At 49.2% G+C, this 20,449-nt stretch overlaps 1 protein-coding gene and 1 long non-coding RNA gene across 2 annotated transcripts in view; both read left to right on the top strand.

Annotated features, from left to right (window-relative positions):
- LOC115200671 (mitogen-activated protein kinase 1) overlaps positions 1-8,652 on the top strand; it is a 52,202-nt gene extending 43,550 nt beyond the window's left edge. The window contains exons 6-8 of the mRNA XM_029763884.1: positions 2,985-3,226; positions 4,826-4,955; positions 8,316-8,652. Coding sequence (XP_029619744.1) covers positions 2,985-3,226; positions 4,826-4,942 — 359 coding nt within the window. The 3' untranslated portion in view covers positions 4,943-4,955; positions 8,316-8,652. The remainder of the gene's footprint in view (positions 1-2,984; positions 3,227-4,825; positions 4,956-8,315) is intronic.
- A 4,155-nt stretch (positions 8,653-12,807) lies between these two features.
- LOC115200670 (uncharacterized) lies at positions 12,808-15,793 on the top strand. Its single transcript, XR_003879581.1, has 2 exons — positions 12,808-14,371; positions 14,608-15,793. It is a non-coding gene; the product is annotated as an uncharacterized LOC115200670 (long non-coding RNA).
- Positions 15,794-20,449: the final 4,656 nt, after the last annotated feature.

Raw genomic sequence — 20,449 nt, 5'->3', positions numbered from 1 at the left:
AATAATCCAGTAATATTAGTGGTTTGTCCCTCACCCAGAATAATCCAGTAATATTAGTGGTTTGTCCCTCACCCAGAATAATCCAGTAATATTAGTGGTTTGTCCCTCACCCAGAATAATCCAGTAATATTAGTGGTTTGTCCCTCACCCAGAATAATCCAGTAGTATTAGTGGTTTGTCCCTCACCCAGAATAATCCAGTAATATTAGTGGTTTGTCCCTCACCCAGGATAACGTCATTAGTAAATTGACAGAAGTTGGGAATTGATTTGAGATATTTTCTTGAAACAATATTCTCTTATTTGTGAGTATTTCTCAACAGTAGAGGGAAAAGTGCATCTCTACCTCCACTATCGTGCAGTGATCACATAGTTGCTCCTCTTTGGGTAGCCATGTCTTTTTGTCTCCCTTTTTATTATAGCCAATTGGTGGTCACTGAGCCTGTATTTGGTTAGGATCTGTATGGAGTAAAATGCTTTGCAATTTTCTCTGTTAGTACATTCACCAAATCCACCAGAGGCACTGATGTTTAGGCCCAGGTAGTTGGCGCTGACGTTTAGGCCCAGGTAGTTGGCCCTGACGTTTAGGCCCAGGTAGTTGGCTCTGACGTTTAGGCCCAGGTAGTTGGCGCTGACGTTTAGGCCCAGGTAGTTTGGCGCTGACGTTTAGGCCCGGGTAGTTGGCGCTGACGTTTAGGCCCAGGTAGTTGGCCCTGACGTTTAGGCCCAGGTAGTTGTCGCTGACGTTTAGGCCCAGGTAGTTGGCGCTGACGTTTAGGTCCAGGTAGTTGGCGCTGACGTTTAGGTCCAGGTAGTTGGCATTGATCTTTAGGCCCAGGTAGTTGGCGCTGACGTGTAGGCCCAGGTAGTTGGCCCTGACGTTTAGGCCCAGGTAGTTGCCGCTGACGTTTAGGCCCAGGTAGTTGAGGCTGACGTTTAGGCCCAGGTAGTTGGCGCTGACGTTTAGGCCCAGGTAGTTGGCGCTGACGTTTAGGCCCAGGTAGTTGGCGCTGACGTTTAGGCCCAGGTAGTTTGGCGCTGACGTTTAGGCCCAGGTAGTTGGCCCTGACGTTTAGGCCCAGGTAGTTGGCGCTGACGTTTAGGCCCAGGTAGTTGGCCCTGACGTTTAGGCCCAGGTAGTTGGCGCTGACGTTTAGGCCCAGGTAGTTGTACCATTGGACATGTTGAATCATGGTATTAACTCATTTGAAGGGGTGTTTCTAGCTCTGAATCCTGGCCTTCTTCTGGAAAATCGTGACTGTAGTTTTCTGTAAATTGAGGTTGATTGTCCAGTTGATGCAGTGTTCCCAAAGAATGTGAAGATGTTGATAATCCTGGTCATCTGAGAGAGAAGCGTACACTGAACCATCTATACTGAACCATTTACACTGAACCATTTACACTGAACCATCTACACTGAACCATCTATACTGAACCATTTACACTGAACCATTTACACTGAACCATTTACACTGAACCATCTACACTGAACCATCTACACTGAACCATCTACACTGAACCATTTACACTGAACCATTTACACTGAACCATTTACACTGAACCATCTATACTGAACCATTTACACTGAACCATTTACACTGAACCATCTACACTGAACCATCTACACTGAACCATTTACACTGAACCATCTACACTGAACCATTTACACTGAACCATCTACACTGGACCATTTACACTGAACCATCTACACTGAACCATCTACACTGAACCATTTACACTGAACCATCTACACTGAACCATTTACACTGAACCATCTACACTGAACCATCTACACTGAACCATCTACACTGAACCATTTACACTGAACCATCTACACTGAACCATCTACACTGAACCATCTACACTGAACCATCTACACTGAACCATTTACACTGAACCATCTACACTGAACCATCTACACTGGACAGAAATATAAACACAACATGCAACAAACTTCTAACATTTTACACTTCGTATACGGAAATCAGTCCATTGAAATCAGGCCATTGTAATCAGTCCATTGAAATCAGTCCATCAGGCCCTGATCTATTTCAGGTGACTGGGAATACAGATGTGCATCTGTTGGTCACAGAGACCTTAAATACAGAGAGAACCAGTCGGTATCTGGCGCGACACATCCCCTTCACATAGAGATGATCGGGCTGCTGATTGTGGCCTGGCACAGATGTTATCCACCTCAGAAACGGCAGAAATTGACGTCACAATCTGAGCCAATCGTAAGCGTAAAGAGCTTTTTCTCAGTCCCCCCCCCTCCACCTCTCTCCAGAACGACAGATTTTTACCTTGTCAGCTCGGGGATTCGATCCAGCAACCTTTCGGTTACTAGTCCAACGCTCTAACCACTAGGCTACCTGCCACCCCACATATCTCATCTCTCCCCCATATCTCATCTCTCCCCCATATCTCATCTCTCCCCCATCTCTCATCTCTCCCCTCTCCCCTCAGGGTGCAGTTAGCCTAGTGGTTAAGAGCGTTGGGCCAGTAACCGAAAGGTCGCTGGTTTGAATCCCTGCGCGGACTAGTTGAAAATCAGTCGATGTGCCATCGAGCAAGGCACTAAACCCTATATGCTCCTGTAAGTCTAGGCCATGTGCTGTTATAATCTCCACCCGGCACAGCCAGAAGAGGACTGGCCACCCCTCATAGCCTGGTTCCTCTCTAGGTTTCTTCCTAGGTTCTGGCCTTTCTAGGGAGTTTTTCTTAGCCACCGTGCTTCTACACCTGCATTGCTTGCTGTTTGGGGTTTTAGGCTGGGTTTCTGTACAGCACTTTGAGGTATCAGCTGATGTAAGAAGGGCTATATAAATACATTTGATTTGATAAGTCACTCTGGATAAGATGGACTAAAATGTAAACTTCTCCTCTCTCTCATCTTCCCCATCTCTCTCCACCTCTGTTGTGGTTTACCAGTGATGGTTGATGAGATGGTTGGTTATCACAACATTTCTGTCTCCCTGCCCTCCAGGTATCCTAGGGTCTCCTTCCCAGGAGGATCTGAACTGCATCATCAACATCAAGGCCAGGAACTACCTGCTGTCTCTCCCTCTGCGCTGCAAGGTCCCCTGGAACAGCCTCTTCCCTAAAGCCGACCCCAAAGCTCTGGACCTGCTGGATAAGATGTTGACCTTTAACCCCCACAAGAGGATCGAGGTGGAGGCGGCTCTGGCTCACCCTTACCTGGAGCAGTACTATGATCCTACAGATGAGGTAATGAGCCCTGACCCTGACTCACCCTTACCTGGAGCAGTCTACGACCTTACAGATGAGGTAATGAGCCCTGACCCTGACTCACCCTTACCTGGAGCAGTCTACGACCTTACAGATGAGGTAATGAACCCTGACCCTGACTCACCCTTACCTGGAGGAGTCTACGACCTTACAGATGAAGTAATGAACCCTGACCCTGACTCACCCTTACCTGGAGCAGTCTACGACCTTACAGATGAGGTAATGAACCCTGACCCTGACTCACCCTTACCTGGAGGAGTCTACGACCTTACAGATGAGGTGATGAACCCTGACCCTGACTCAACCTTACCTGGAGCAGTCTACGACCTTACAGATGAGGTAATGAACCCTGACCCTGACTCACCCTTACCTGGAGGAGTCTACGACCTTACAGATGAGGTAATGAACCCTGACCCTGACTCACCCTTACCTGGAGCAGTCTACGACCTTACAGATGAGGTAATGAACCCTGACCCTGACTCACCCTTACCTGGAGCAGTCTATGACCTTACAGATGAGGTAATGAGCCCTGACCCTGACTCAACCTTACCTGGAGCAGTCTATGACCTTACAGATGAGGTAATGAACCCTGACCCTGACTCACCGTTACCTGGAGCAGTCTACGACCTTACAGATGAGGTAATGAACCCTGACCCTGACTCACCCTTACCTGGAGCAGTACTACGACCTTACAGATGAGGTAATGAACCCTGACCCTGACTCGACCTTACAGATGAGGTAATGAACCCTGACCCTGACTCACCCTTACCTGGAGCAGTACTACGACCTTACAGATGAGGTAATGAACCCTGACCCTGACTCACCCTTACCTGGAGCAGTACTACGACCTTACAGATGAGGTATTTGTCAGAAATCAGTAGTCGATGAAAAATGTTAGTGGATTAGATTTCAGGTATGTCCTAAATGTCCCTGACCAGTGATGATATGTAACTAACTAGTCTCTTCTGTTGTATTAATTCAGTTATCTCTATATCCTGCTCTAACCTGTAACAGAGACTCTAACCCTAACCTCCTGTCTGTCTCTCTGTTAGCCTGTAACAGAGACTCTAACCCTAACCTCCTGTCTGTCTCTCTGTTAGCCTGTAACAGAGACTCTAACCCTAACCTCCTGTCTGTCTCTCTGTTAGCCTGTAACAGAGACTCTAACCCTAACCTCCTGTCTGTCTCTCTGTTAGCCTGTAACAGAGACTCTAACCCTAACCTCCTGTCTGTCTCTCTGTTAGCCTGTAACCGAGACTCTAACCCTAACCTCCTGTCTGTCTCTCTGTTAGCCTGTAACAGACTCTAACCCTAACCTCCTGTCTGTCTCTCTGTTAGCCTGTAACCGAGACTCTAACCCTAACCTCCTGTCTGTCTCTCTGTTAGCCTGTAACAGACTCTAACCCTAACCTCCTGTCTGTCTCTCTGTTAGCCTGTAACAGAGACTCTAACCCTAACCTCCTGTCTGTCTCTCTGTTAGCCTGTAACCGAGACTCTAACCTTAACCTCCTGTCTCTCTCTCTCTGTTAGCCTGTAACCGAGACTCTAACCTTAACCTCCTGTCTCTCTCTCTGTTAGCCTGTAACCGAGGCTCCCTTCAAGTTTGACATGGAGCTGGATGATCTTCCCAAAGAGACCCTGAAGGAGCTGATCTTTGAAGAGACGGCTCGCTTCAACACAATTTGCAGGTCCTAACCCATACACACAGGTACAAACAGCTTCAGCACAATCTGCAGGTCCTAACCCATACACACAGGTACAACCAGCTTCAACACAGTCTGCAGGTCCTAACCCATACACACAGGTACAACCAGCTTCAACACAGTCTGCAGGTCCTAACCCATACACACAGGTACAACCAGCTTCAACACAGTCTGCAGGTCCTAACCCATACACACAGGTACAAACAGCTTCAGCACAATCTGCAGGTCCTAACCCATACACACAGGTACAACCAGCTTCAGCACAATCTGCAGGTCCTAACCCATACACACAGGTACAAACAGCTTCAGCACAATCTGCAGGTCCTAACCCATACAACCAGCTTCAACACAGTCTGCAGGCCCTAACCCATACAACCAGCTTCAACACAATCTGCAGGCCCTAACCCATACAACCAGCTTCAACACAGTCTGCAGGTCCTAACCTGTACAACCAGCTTCAACATAGTCTGCAGGTCCTAACCTGTACACACAGCTTCAACATAGTCTGCAGGTCCTAACCCGTACAACCAGCTTCAACACAGTCTGCAGGCCCTAACCCATACAACCAGCTTCAACACAGTCTGCAGGTCCTAACCTGTACACACAGCTTCAACATAGTCTGCAGGTCCTAACCCATACACACAGGTACAACCAGCTTCAACACAGTCTGCAGGTCCTAACCCATACACACAGGTACAACCAGCTTCAACACAGTCTGCAGGTCCTAACCTGTACACACAGCTTCAACACAGTCTGCAGGTCCTAACCTGTACACACAGCTTCAACACAGTCTGCAGGTCCTAACCCGTACAACCAGCTTCAACACAGTCTGCAGGCCCTAACCTGTACACACAGGTACAAACAGCTTATTCAAATCCCAATCCACTTTTGCCGTTAAACATGACACGGCATGCCTGCGTGGGCGTCTGGAAGCTTCTGGAAGCGTCTGGAACAGCTTAGACTGTACTCTAGATCAGACATGACACAAGAATGTAGACTTTTTTTTTCACAGTTCTCTTAGCACCTGTCAAATCATCTGAGATCGCCCCAAATGCATAGGGTCCAGGGGTCCATTTGGGATTGAGTGGAGTTTGATAGAGTGCTATAGGGGCTCATTAGTAACTAAAACACAGAATATCAGGGGGGGGGGGGAACAAGAATATTTTGTCTAACTAACGGCAGACAGCAACAAAAACGGGCAAATGCGACAGTGTCAACACCCCTCATGGCTGGCATTTTGTGAGCAGATCCTTCAGCGTGTACCGCTGGACGCAGACTGATGAAACGGCGTGAACTCTGCTCACACGGGCAAGAATCGGTCATCCCGCTTGAAGAAAAACAGGCGCACCCAATCTACTTCCTCCAGACAAGTGCAGTACATCACCTGTAATGAGAGAAGGGGAATCTCCTAATCAACACCTGGGCCTCGACCCCCGTCTCCCAGGCACCGGATCTGAGAGGACTGGAATCAATACGATGGAGGTGTAATTCAACTACTGCCTTTTGAGGGGTTTTGTAGTGATGGAGCAGAGTGCCTTTTGAGGGGTTTTGTAGTGATGGAGTTGAGGGGTTTTGTAGTGATGGAGTAGAGTGCCTTTGAGGGGTTTTGTAGTGATGGAGTAGAGTGCCTTTGAGGGGTTTTGTAGTGATGAAGTAGAGTGCCTTTTGAGGGGTTTTGTAGTGATGGAGCAGAGTGTGTCTGAGGGGTTTTGTAGTGATGGAGCAGGGTGCCTTTGAGGGGTTTTGTAGTGATGGAGTAGGGTGCCTTTGAGGGGTTTTGTAGTGATGGAGTAGAGTGCCTTTGAGGGGTTTTGTAGTGATGGAGTAGAGTGCCTTTGCACCAGAGTATCAGAAAATAATTGGCATGGGTCCCCAGATCCTCAAAGTTCAACAGCTGCACCATCGAGAGCATCCTGACTGGTTGCATCACCGCCTTGTATGGCAACTGCTCAGCATCCGACCGTAATGCACTACAGAGGGTAGTGCGTACAGCCCAGTACATCACTGGGGCCAAGCTTCCTGCCATCCAGGACCTCTATACCAGGCGGTGTCAGAGGAAGGCCATAAAATTGTGAAAGACTCCAGCCATCCAAGTCATAGACTGTTCTCTCTGCTACCGCACGGCAAGCGGTACCGGAGAGCCAAGTCTAGGACCAAAAGGCTCCTGAACAGCATCTTCCCCCAAGCCATGAGACTACTGAACAACTCATCGAATGGCCACCAGGACTATTTACATTGACCCCCCCTCCATTTGTTTTGTCCACTGCTGCTACTCGCTGTTTATTATTTATGTATAATCACTTCACCCCTACCTACATGTACAAATTACCTCTTACCTGTACCCCTGCACACTGACTTGGTACCGGTACCCCCTGTATATAGCCTCCACACTGACTTGGTACCGGTACCACCTGTATATAGCCTCCACATTGACTCTGTACCGGTTCCCCCTGTATATAGCCTCCACATTGACTCTGTACCGGTACCCCCTGTATATAGCCTCCACATTGACTCTGTACCGGTACCCCCTGTATATAGCCTCCACATTGACTCTGTACCGGTACCCCCTGTATATAGCCTCCACACTGACTCTGTACCGGTACCCCCTGTATATAGCCTCCACACTGACTCTGTACCGGTACCCCCTGTATATAGCCTCCACATTGACTCTGTACCGGTACCCCCTGTATATAGCCTCCACATTGACTCTGTACCGTAATACCCCGTATATAGCCTCCACATTGACTCTGTACCGGTACCCCCTGTATATAGCCTCCACATTGACTCTGTACCGGTACCCCCTGTATCTAGCCTCCACGTTGACTCTGTACCGTAACACCCTGTATATAGCCTCCACGTTGACTCTGTACCGTAATACCCTGTATATAGCCTCCACATTGACTCTGTACCGTAACACCCTGTATATAGCCTCCACATTGACTCTGTACCGTAACACCCTGTATATAGCCTCCACTTGACTCTGTACTGTAATACCCTGTATATAGCCTCCACATTGACTCTGTACCGTAACACCCTGTATATAGCCTCAGTTATTTTGTTTACATTTTTTTAATATTTTCTTAACCAACAATGCAGTTTTAAGAAAATAAAGTTAAGGACTTGTAAGTCAGCATTTCACAGTAAGGTTGTATTCAGCGCATGTGACAAATAACATTTAATTTTGGTTTGATCATTGGATAGAGCTTCCCTTCAGATCTCATTCTCTGTTTAACACTTCTCTCTCTCTCTCTCTCTCTCTCTCTCTCTCTCTCTCTCTCTCTCTCTCTCTCTCTCTCTCTCTCTCTCTCTCTCTCTCTCTCTCTCTCTCTCTCTCTCTCTCTCTCTCTCTCTCTCTCTCTCCACAGATCACACTCTGCTCTGGACTCCTCTCCTCCACCTCTCTTCTCTCCGCCTCTCCGTCATGTGCTGTGGTTCCTCCTGTCTTCAGCATTTCCTGTATACTTCCTACCTCCCCTAGTCAGTCGAACCACCATGCTCAGGAACAGTATCAGGAATCAACCTCTCTGTCTCTCTCTCTCTGCTTTCTGCTCGCTCTCTCTCTCTCTCTCTCTCTCTCTCTCTCTGCTTTCTGCTCGCTCTCTCTCTCTCTCTCTCACTCTCTCTCTGCCTACGGGGTAAAGGGGCGTCACATGTTGGCTTATCGTTCAGGAGATGCTTGTCTTGTGTGTTTCAAGTCAAAAATCAACGGAGGGCTGTGTCCCAAATGGTGCCCTATTCCCTAATATAGTGTACTACTATTAGAAAGTAGTGCACTATATAGGGAATAGGGTTCTATAGGGCTCTGGTCTAAAGTAGTGCACTATATAGGGAATAGGGTTCCATAGGGCTCTGGTCTAAAGTAGTGCACTATGTAGGGAACAGGGTGCCATAGGGCCCTGGTCTAAAGTAGTGCACTATATAGGGAATAGGGTTCCATAGGGCTCTGGTCTAAAGTAGTGCACTATATAGGGAACAGGGTGCCATAGGGCTCTGGTCTAAAGTAGTGCACTATATAGGGAACAGGGTGCCATAGGGCCCTGGTCAAAAGTAGTGCACTATGTAGGGAACAGGGTGCCATTTGGGACACAGTTATTGGCTCTGGAGACACCTGTTCAATCAGACGCTTTGTCTTCAGTCAAGTAAGTGTTGGTTTATGGTCTAGTCCTCATTGTTACTCCTGGCCTGCGCAGCTGATGCAGCGGTACACAGTTGTCAGGTTTGTTTTCAAAAGCTTGACGTTGTGAATGGTCTTTCTATATCTTTCTATCTGAAGTTATGAACAGGATGTTTAAATTTAAAGACCCTTGCTCCCTTCGGTCTCAACATAGACTTTGATCTGAAGCCATTCTTGTGATTATTGTGATTTTGCCATTGTAATTGTTTGTTAGATACTTTTTAGACTACAAATGCTATGATCGTATGCTATCCATTTGTTTGTCTTTTTGTGTGTTCTTTGTATGCCATTTTTTTCATATTTGAGTTAACCAATGATATTAGGCCACACTTGGCCATGATTACAAACACCTGTGTGTCTCTTGACACTATATAAATGACTCATCTCTCAGTGTTTGTGATGATACCCTGATGAAGACAGCTTCGCTGTCGAAACGTTGGTTATTACATTGTTGCATCTGAGCTCTTAGAGTGTGCGGCTTTCCTTTATTTTCTAGAGTTCTGCTCCGCTAGCCAGCACCTCGCCTCTATAGCTAGCCAGCACCTCGCCTCTATAGCTAGCCAGCACCTCGCCTCTATAGCTAGCCAGCACCTCGCCTCTATAGCTAGCCAGCACCTCGCCTCTATAGCTAGCCAGCACCTCGCCTCTATAGCTAGCCAGCACCTCGCCTCTATAGCTAGCCAGCACCTCGCCTCTATAGCTAGCCAGCACCTCGCCTCTATAGCTAGCCAGCACCTCGCCTCTATAGGTGTGCGTTTCTTTTTTCTAGAATGAACAGGATGTTGTCACAGCACCCTGCCAAGAAAGACCCTGCATTGATGAGATCGACTTACTTATGCATTGACATAATACTAACAGTATCTGGACAGGTTGACGTAATACTACAGTATCTGGACAGGTTGACGTAATACTACAGTATCTGGACAGGTTGACGTAATACTACAGTATCTGGACAGGTTGGCGTAATACTAACAGTACCTGGACAGGTTGACGTAATACTACAGTATCTGGACAGGTTGACGTAATAATACAGTATCTGGACAGGTTGACGTAATACTAACAGTATCTGGACAGATCAGAGAAGGATGGGGATACCTAGTCAGTTACACAACTGAATGTTACACAACTGAATGTATTCGACCGAAATGTGTGTTGGTCATTTAACCCCTGACCCCTCAATCAGAGAGTTGCAGGGGGATGCCTTAATCTATTTCCACGTCTGTTGTTGTTGGGGGTTAACTGCCTTGCTCAAGGGCAGAATGGCAGATTTTTCCACCTCGCCGGCTCGGGGATTCAAACTGCGACCTTTCAATTACTGGCCCAACTCTGTTAACCACTAGGCTACCTAACGCTCTCTCTCTGCTGCTCCCAACGGCCTGGTCTCTCTCTCTGCTGCTCCCAACGGCCTGGTCTCGCTCTCTGCTGCTCCCAACGGCCTGGTCTCGCTCTCTGCTGCTCCCAACGGCCTGGTCTCTCTCTCTGCTCCTCCCAACGGCCTGGTCTCTCTTTCTGCTGCTCCTCCCAACGGCCTGGTCTAGCTCTCTGCTGCTCCCAACGGCCTGGTCTCTCTCTGCTGCTCCCAACGGCCTGGTCTCTCTTTCTGCTGCTCCTCCCAACGGCCTGGTCTCTCTCTCTGCTGCTCCCAACGGCCTGGTCTCTCTCTCTGCTGCTCCCAACGGCCTGGTCTCTCTTTCTGCTGCTCCTCCCAACGGCCTGGTCTCTCTCTCTGCTGCTCCCAACGGCCTGGTCTCTCTTTCTGCTGCTCCTCCCAACGGCCTGGTCTCTCTCTCTGCTGCTCCCAACGGCCTGGTCTCTCTCTCTGCTGCTCCCAACGGCCTGGTCTCTCTCTCTGCTGCTCCCAACGGCCTGGTCTCTCTCTCTGCTGCTCCCAACGGCCTGGTCTCTCTCTCTGCTGCTCCCAACGGCCTGGTCTCTCTTTCTGCTGCTCCTCCCAACGGCCTGGTCTCTCTCTCTGCTGCTCCCAACGGCCTGGTCTCTCTCTCTGCTGCTCCCAACGGCCTGGTCTCTCTCTCTCTGCTGCTCCCAACGGCCTGGTCTCTCTCTCTGCTGCTCCCAACGGCCTGGTCTCGCTCTCTGCTGCTCCCAACGACCTGGTCTCTCTCTCTGCTGCTCCCAACGGCCTGGTCTCTCTCTCTGCTGCTCCCAACGGCCTGGTCTCTCTCTCTCTGCTGCTCCCAACGGCCTGGTCTCTCTCTCTGCTGCTCCCAACGGCCTGGTCTCTCTCTCTGCTGCTCCCAACGGCCTGGTCTCTCTCTCTCTGCTGCTCCCAATGGCCTGGTCTCGCTCTCTGCTGCTCCCAACGGCCTGGTCTCGCTCTCTGCTGCTCCCAAAGGCCTGGTCTCGCTCTCTGCTGCTCCCAACGGCCTGGTCTCGCTCTCTGCTGCTCCCAACGGCCTGGTCTCGCTCTCTGCTGCTCCCAACGGCCTGGTCTCGCTCTCTGCTGCTCCCAACGGCCTGGTCTCTCTCTCTGCTCCTCCCAACGGCCTGGTCTCTCTTTCTGCTGCTCCTCCCAACGGCCTGGTCTCGCTCTCTGCTGCTCCCAACGGCCTGGTCTCTCTCTGCTGCTCCCAACGGCCTGGTCTCTCTTTCTGCTGCTCCTCCCAACGGCCTGGTCTCTCTCTCTGCTGCTCCCAACGGCCTGGTCTCTCTCTCTGCTGCTCCCAACAGCCTGGTCTCTCTTTCTGCTGCTCCTCCCAACGGCCTGGTCTCTCTCTCTGCTGCTCCCAACGGCCTGGTCTCTCTCTCTGCTGCTCCCAACGGCCTGGTCTCTCTCTGCTGCTCCCAACGGCCTGGTCTCTCTCTCTGCTGCTCCCAACGGCCTGGTCTCTCTCTCTGCTGCTCCCAACGGCCTGGTCTCGCTCTCTGCTGCTCCCAACGACCTGGTCTCTCTCTCTGCTGCTCCCAACGGCCTGGTCTCGCTCTCTGCTGCTCCCAACGGCCTGGTCTCTCTCTCTGCTCCTCCCAACGGCCTGGTCTCTCTCTCTGCTCCTCCCAACGGCCTGGTCTCGCTCTCTGCTGCTCCCAACGGCCTGGTCTCTCTCTCTGCTGCTCCCAACGGCCTGGTCTCGCTCTCTGCTGCTCCCAACGGCCTGGTCTCGCTCTCTGCTGCTCCCAACGGCCTGGTCTCTCTCTCTGCTGCTCCCAACGGCCTGGTCTCTCTCTCTCTGCTGCTCCCAACGGCCTGGTCTCTCTCTCTGCTGCTCCCAACGGCCTGGTCTCGCTCTCTGCTGCTCCCAACGGCCTGGTCTCGCTCTCTGCTGCTCCCAACGGCCTGGTCTCGCGCTCTGCTGCTCCCAACGGCCTGGTCTCGCGCTCTGCTGCTCCCAACGGCCTGGTCTCGCTCTCTGCTGCTCCCAACGGCCTGGTCTCGCTCTCTGCTGCTCCCAACGGCCTGGTCTCTCTCTCTGCTGCTCCCAACGGCCTGGTCTCTCTCTCTGCTGCTCCCAATGGCCTGGTCTCGCTCTCTGCTCCTCCCAACGGCCTGGTCTCGCTCCCCGTTCACCTACTACCATACCCTGTTCACCTACTACCATACCCTGTTCAAAGGCGCTTAAATCTTTTGTCTTGCCCATTCGCCCTCTAAATGGCACACATACACAATCCATGTCTCAATTGTCTCAAGGTTTAAAAATCCTTCTTTAACGTGTCTCCTCCCCTTCACCTACACTGATTGAAGTGGATTTAATAAGAGACATCAATAAAGGATCATAGCTTTCACCTGGTCAGTCGGTCATGGAATTAAAAGCCATGTATACTAAGAAACCTTAGTACAGAGTCATGAGTCAGATTACATGTACATTACCCTAACACCATATTTATACATAGGGTCCGTTTTGTTAGTTTGCAGGTTTATGTACGTGGCGCCTTTTTAAGATGTCAACACTCGCTGAATGAGTGAGAGCGCGACGTAACAACAGAAGTTAGGCTCCTCTGCTGCGCCCTCCTTCCCTCAACTACAGGAACAAATACCATGGATTATTAACCGAGGCATTATCAGTAACACAACATGTCTGCATCTCGCTAGATCTGTACGCCGGCTTCTCTCCGATACCATTACAGCGGGCCATAGTTAACCGCTGGTTATGTCGAAGGTTCTTCATACCTGTTTCACACTTTTTCAGTTACATAAAGAACCATTTCAATGGAAGCAGGTTAGTGGCTCGTAGCTTGAGCTCCCAGGTCATTATTTGAGATGCTCAGAGAGGATATTGTCCATTGCACGCTGGCTTCTCTCTGCTGCCATTTCACTGGCCAATAGTATCTACTACATTACAAAGTGGCCAAACATCTATACAAATCTCTGCTCCTGTAACTGGTTGTGGCGTTACAGATCTCTGCTCCAGTAACTGGCTGTGGCGTTACAAATCTCTGCTCCTGTAACTGGTTGTGGCGTTACAGATCTCTGCTCCAGTAACTGGTTGTGGCGTTACAGATCTCTGCTCCAGTAACTGGCTGTGGCGTTACAGATCTCTGCTCCAGTAACTGGTTGTGGCGTTACAGATCTCTGCTCCAGTAACTGGTTGTGGCGTTACAGATCTCTGCTCCAGTAACTGGCTGTGGCGTTACAGATCTTTGCTCCAGTAACTGGCTGTGGCGTTACAAATCGCTGCTCCTGTAACTGGTTGTGGCGTTACAGATCTCTGCTCCAGTAACTGGTTGTGGCGTTACAGATCTCTGCTCCAGTAACTGGTTGTGGCGTTACAGATCTCTGCTCCAGTAACTGGTTGTGGCGTTACAGATCTCTGCTCCAGTAACTGGTTGTGGCGTTACAGATCTCTGCTCCAGTAACTGGTTGTGGCGTTACAGATCTCTGTTCCAGTAACTGGTTGTGGCGTTACAGATCTCTGCTCCAGTAACTGGTTGTGGCGTTACAGATCTCTGCTCCAGTAACTGGTTGTGGCGTTACAGATCTCTGCTCCAGTAACTGGTTGTGGCGTTACAGATCTCTGTTCCAGTAACTGCCGACATCTATCACACTTATTGCATTCACACCAAGTCACCCAGTCTAATGCCAAGACACCCAGTCTAATGCCAAGACACCCAGGTTGAGTCACCCAGGTTAAGATGCCAAGTCACCCAGGTTGAGTCACCCAGGTTGAGATGCCAAGTCACCCAGGTTGAGATGCCAAGTCACCCAGGTTGACATGCCAAGTCACCCAGGTTGAGATGCCAAGTCACCCAGGTTGAGATGCCAAGTCACCCAGGTTGAGATGCCAAGTCACCCAGGTTGAGATGCCAAGTCACCCAGGATGAGATGCCAAGTCACCCCAGGTTGAGATGCCAAGTCACCCAGGTTGAGATGCCAAGTCACCCAGGTTGAGATGCCAAGTCACCCAGGTTGAGATGCCAAGTCACCCAGTCTAATGCCAAGTCACCCAGTCTAATGCCAAACACCCCCGGGTTGAGATGCCAAGACACCTAGTCTAATGCCAAGTCACCAGGTTGAGATGCCAAGTCACCAGGTTGAGATGCCAAGTCACCCAGGTTGAGATGCCAAGTCACCCAGGTTGAGATGCCAAGTCACCCAGGTTGAGATGCCAAGTCACCCAGGTTGAGATGCCAAGTCACCCAGGTTGAGATGCCAAGACACCCAGGTTGAGATGCCAAGTCACCCAGGTTGAGATGCCAAGTCACCCAGTCTAATGCCAAGTCACCCTGGTTAAGATGCCAAGTCACCCTGGTTAAGATGCCAAGTCACCCAGGTTAAGATGCCAAGTCACCCAGGTTAAGATGCCAAGTCACCCAGTCTAATGCCAAGTCACCCAGTCTAATGCCAAGTCACCCAGTCTAATGCCAAGTCACCCAGGTTAAGATGCCAAGTCACCCAGGTTAAGATGCCAAGTCACCCAGGTTGAGATGCCAAGACAACATTATCCATGTAGTTCCCTTTGAGTTGTCATTGCTTTTCCTCCTAGTTTGATCAACAGCACTTGCTTTCTATCAATTTAACGTTACAATGCCATCTGTACAACGTTACAATGCCATCTGTACAACGTTACAATGCCATCTGTACAATATTACAATGCCATCTGTACAACGTTACAATGCCATCTGTACAATATTACAACGCCATCTGTACAATATTACAATGCCATCTGTACAACGTTACAATGCCATCTGTACAATCTTACAATGCCATCTGTACAACGTTACAACGCCATCTGTACAATGTTACAATGCCATCTGTACAACGTTACAATGCCATCTGTACAACGTTACAATGCCATCTATACAACGTTACAATGCCATCTGTACAACGTTACAATGCCATCTGTACAACGTTACAATGCCATCTGTACAATATTACAATGCCATCTGTACAACGTTACAATGCCATCTGTACAACGTTACAATGCAATCTGTACAATGTTACAATGCCATCTGTACAACGTTACAATGCCATCTGTACAACGTTACAACGCCATCTGTACAATATTACAACGCCATCTGTACAACATTACAACGCCATCTGTACAACGTTACAATGCCATCTGTACAATATTACAATGCCATCTGTACAATGTTACAATGCCATCTGTACAACGTTACAATGCCATCTGTACAACGCCATCTGTACAATATTACAACGCCATCTGTACAATATTACAATGCCATCTGTACAACATTACAATGCCATCTGTACAACGTTACAATGCCATCTGTACAACGTTACAATGCCATCTGTACAACGCCATCTGTACAATATTACAATGCCATCTGTACAACGTTACAATGCCATGGGACAAAGGTTTATATAACATTACAATGCAATGGGCCATAGGTTTGGGACCGCAGTATATTCTGTGTTTAGTGGGGGTCGTTGGGGTCGCAGTATATTCTGTGTTTAGTGGGGGTCGCAGTATATTCTGTGTTTAGTGGGGGTCGCAGTATATTCTGTGTTTAGTGGGGGTCGCAGTATATTCTGTGTTTAGTGGGGACCGCAGTATATTCTGTGTTTAGTGGGGGTCGCAGTATATTCTGTGTTTAGTGGGGGTCGCAGTATATTCTGTGTTTAGTGGGGGTGGTTGGGGCCGCAGTATATTCTGTGTTTAGTGGGGGTCGTTGGGATCGCAGTATATTCTGTGTTTAGTGGGGGTCGCAGTATATTCTGTGTTTAGTGGGGGTCGTTGGGGCCGCATTATATTCTGTGTTTAGTGGGGGTTGTTGGGGTCGCAGTATATTCTGTGTTTAGTGGGGGTCGCAGTATATTCTGTGTTTAGTGGGGGTGGTTGGGGTCGCAGTATATTCTGTGTTTAGTGGGGGTCGTTGGGACCGCAGTATATTCTGTGTTTAGTGGGGGTCGTTGGGGTCGCAGTATATTCTGTGTTTAGTGGGGGTCGCAGTATATTCTGTGTTTAGTGGGGGTCGTTGGGACCGCAGTATATTCTGTGTTTAGTGGGGGTCGCAGTATATTCTGTGTTTAGTGGGGGGTCGTTGGGATCGCAGTATATTCTGTGTTTAGTGGGGGTCGTGGGGGTCGCAGTATATTGTGGGGGTCGTGGGGTTCGCAGTATATTCTGTGTTTAGTGGGGGTCTCAGTATATTCTGTATTTAGTGGGGGGTCGCAGTATATTCTGTGTTTAGTGGGGGTCGTGGGGGTCGCAGTATATTCTGTGTTTAGTGGGGGTCGTTGGGGTCGCAGTATATTCTGTGTTTAGTGGGGGTCGTTGGGGCCGCAGTATATTCTGTGCTTAGTGGGGGTCGCAGTATATTCTGTGTTTAGTGGGGGTTGTTGGGGTCGCAGTATATTCTGTGTTTAGTGGGGGTCGCAGTATATTCTGTGTTTAGTGGGGGTCGTTGGGACCGCAGTATATTCTGTGTTTAGTGGGGGTCGCAGTATATTCTGTGTTTAGTGGGGGTCGCAGTATATTCTGTGTTTAGTGGGGGTGGTTGGGGCCGCAGTATATTCTGTGTTTAGTGGGGGTCGTTGGGATCGCAGTATATTCTGTGTTTAGTGGGGGTCGCAGTATATTCTGTGTTTAGTGGGGGTCGTTGGGGCCGCATTATATTCTGTGTTTAGTGGGGGTTGTTGGGGTCGCAGTATATTCTGTGTTTAGTGGGGGTCGCAGTATATTCTGTGTTTAGTGGGGGTGGTTGGGGTCGCAGTATATTCTGTGTTTAGTGGGGGTCGTTGGGACCGCAGTATATTCTGTGTTTAGTGGGGGTCGTTGGGGTCGCAGTATATTCTGTGTTTAGTGGGGGTCGCAGTATATTCTGTGTTTAGTGGGGGTCGTTGGGACCGCAGTATATTCTGTGTTTAGTGGGGGTCGCAGTATATTCTGTGTTTAGTGGGGGTCGTTGGGATCGCAGTATATTCTGTGTTTAGTGGGGGTCGTGGGGGTCGCAGTATATTGTGGGGGTCGTGGGGTTCGCAGTATATTCTGTGTTTAGTGGGGGTCTCAGTATATTCTGTATTTAGTGGGGGTCGCAGTATATTCTGTGTTTAGTGGGGGTCGTGGGGGTCGCAGTATATTCTGTGTTTAGTGGGGGTCGTTGGGGTCGCAGTATATTCTGTGTTTAGTGTGGGTCGTTGGGGCCGCAGTATATTCTGTGCTTAGTGGGGGTCGCAGTATATTCTGTGTTTAGTGGGGGTTGTTGGGGTCGCAGTATATTCTGTGTTTAGTGGGGGTCGCAGTATATTCTGTGTTTAGTGGGGGTCGTTGGGACCGCAGTATATTCTGTGTTTAGTGGGGGTCGTTGGGGTCGCAGTATATTCTGTGCTTAGTGGGGGTCGCAGTATATTCTGTGTTTAGTGGGGGTCGTTGGGACCGCAGTATATTCTGTGTTTAGTGGGGGTCGCAGTATATTCTGTGTTTAGTGGGGGTCGTTGGGATCGCAGTATATTCTGTGTTTAGTGGGGGTCTTGGGGGTCGCAGTATATTGTGGGGGTCGTGGGGTTCGCAGTATATTCTGTGTTTAGTGGGGGTCTCAGTATATTCTGTATTTAGTGGGGGTCGCAGTATATTCTGTGTTTAGTGGGGGTCGTTGGGGTCGCAGTATATTCTGTGTTTAGTGGGGGTCGTTGGGATCGCAGTATATTCTGTATTTAGTGGGGGTCGTTGGGGCCGCAGTATATTCTGTGTTTAGTGGGGGTCGTTGGGACCGCAGTATATTCTGTGTTTAGTGGGGGTTGCAGTATATTCTGTGTTTTGTGGGGGTCGCAGTATATTCTGTGTTTAGTGGGGGTCGTTGGGGTCGCAGTATATTCTGTGTTTAGTGGGGGTCGTTGGGGCCGCAGTATATTCTGTGTTTAGTGGGGGTCGCAGTATATTCTGTGTTTAGTGGGGGTCGTTGGGGCCGCAGTATATTCTGTGTTTAGTGGGGTTCGCAGTATATTCTGTGTTTAGTGGGGGTCGCAGTATATTCTGTGTTTAGTGGGGGTCGCAGTATATTCTGTGTTTAGTGGGGGTTGTGGGGGTCGCAATATATTCTGTGTTTAGTGGGGGTCATTGGGGTCGCAGTATATTCTGTGTTTAGTGGGGGTCGTTGGGGTCGCAGTATATTCTGTGTTTAATGGGGGTCGTTGGGGTCGCAGTATATTCTGTGTTTAGTGGGGGTCGTTGGGGTCGCAGTATATTCTGTGTTTAGTGGGGGTCGTTGGGGTCGCAGTATATTCTTTGTTTAGTGGGGGTCGCAGTATATTCTGTGTTTAGTGGGGATCGCAGTATATTCTGTGTTTAGTGGGGGTCGCAGTATATTCTGTGTTTAGTGGGGGTCGCAGTATATTCTGTGTTTAGTTGGGGTCGTTGGGATCGCAGTATATTCTGTGTTTAGTGGGGGTCGTTGGGACCGCAGTATATTCTGTGTTTAGTGGGGGTCGCAGTATATTCTGTGTTTAGTGGGGGTCGTTGGGGCCGCAGTATATTCTGTGTTTAGTGGGGGTCGCAGTATATTCTGTGTTTAGTGGTTGTCGTTGGGGTCGCAGTATATTCTGTGTTTAGTGGGGGTCGCAGTATATTCTGTGTTTAGTGGGGGTCGCAGTATATTCTGTGTTTAGTGGGGGTCGCAGTATATTCTGTGTTTAGTGGGGGTCGCAGTATATTCTGTGTTTAGTGGGGGTCGCAGTATATTCTGTGTTTAGTGGGGGTCGCTGGGGTCGCAGTATATTCTGTGTTTAGTGGGTGTCGCAGTATATTCTGTGTTTAGTGGGGGTCGCAGTATATTCTGTGTTTAGTGGGGGTCGTTGGGGTTGCAGTATATTCTGTGTTTAGTGGGGGTCGTTGGGATCGCAGTATATTCTGTGTTTAGTGGGGGTCGCAGTATATTATGTGTTTAGTGGGGGTCGTTGGGGTCTCAGTATATTCTGTGTTTAGTGGGGGTCGTGGGGGTCGCAGTATATTATGTGTTTAGTTGGGGTCTTTGGGGTCGCAGTATATTCTGTGTTTAGTGGGGGTCGTGGGGGTCTCAGTATATTCTGTGTTTAGTGGGGGTCGTGGGGGTCGCAGTATATTCTGTGTTTAGTGGGGGTCGTTGGGGGCGCAGTATATTCTGTGTTTAGTGGGGGTCGCAGTATATTCTGTGTTTAGTGGGGGTCGTTGGGGTCGCAGTATATTCTGTGTTTAATGGGGTCTCAGTATATTCTGTGTTTAGTGGGGGTCGCAGTATATTCTGTGTTTAGTGGGGGTTGTTGGGGTCGCAGTATATTCTGTGTTTAGTGGGGGTTGCAGTATATTCTGTGTTTAGTGGGGGTCGCAGTATATTCTGTGTTTAGTGGGGGTCGCAGTATATTCTGTGTTTAGTGGGGGTCGCAGTATATTCTGTGTTTAGTGGGGGTCGCAGTATATTCTGTGTTTAGTGGGGACCGCAGTATATTCTGTGTTTAGTGGGGGTTGCAGTATATTCTGTGTTTAATGGGGGTCGTTGGGGTCGCAGTATATTCTGTGTTTAGTGGGGGTCTCAGTATATTCTGTGTTTAGTGGGGGTCGCAGTATATTCTGTGTTTAGTGGGGGTCGTTGGGGTCGCTGTATATTCTGTGTTTAGTGGGGGTCACAGTATATTCTGTGTTTAGGGGGTGTCTTGGGGGGTCGCAGTATATTCTGTGTTTAGTGGGGGTCGTTGGGGTCGCAGTATATTCTGTGTTTAGTGGGGGTCGTTGGGACCGCAGTATATTCTGTGTTTAGTGGGGGTCGTTGGGACCGCAGTATATTCTGTGTTTAGTGGGGGTCGCAGTATATTCTGTGTTTAGTGGGGGTCGCAGTATATTCTGTGTTTAGTGGGGACCGCAGTATATTCTGTGAAAGAAAAAGGATGAAAAACAAATGCACTTAGTCTCGCTGAGGATTATGGGATTTTATATTGGATAT

This window comes from Salmo trutta, chromosome 9 (genome assembly GCF_901001165.1).
Source record: "Salmo trutta chromosome 9, fSalTru1.1, whole genome shotgun sequence".
In the NCBI taxonomy this organism is placed as follows: Eukaryota; Metazoa; Chordata; class Actinopteri; order Salmoniformes; family Salmonidae; genus Salmo; species Salmo trutta.
Note: the sequence above shows the minus strand (reverse complement) of the source record. Positions and strands in the feature narration are given on the sequence as shown.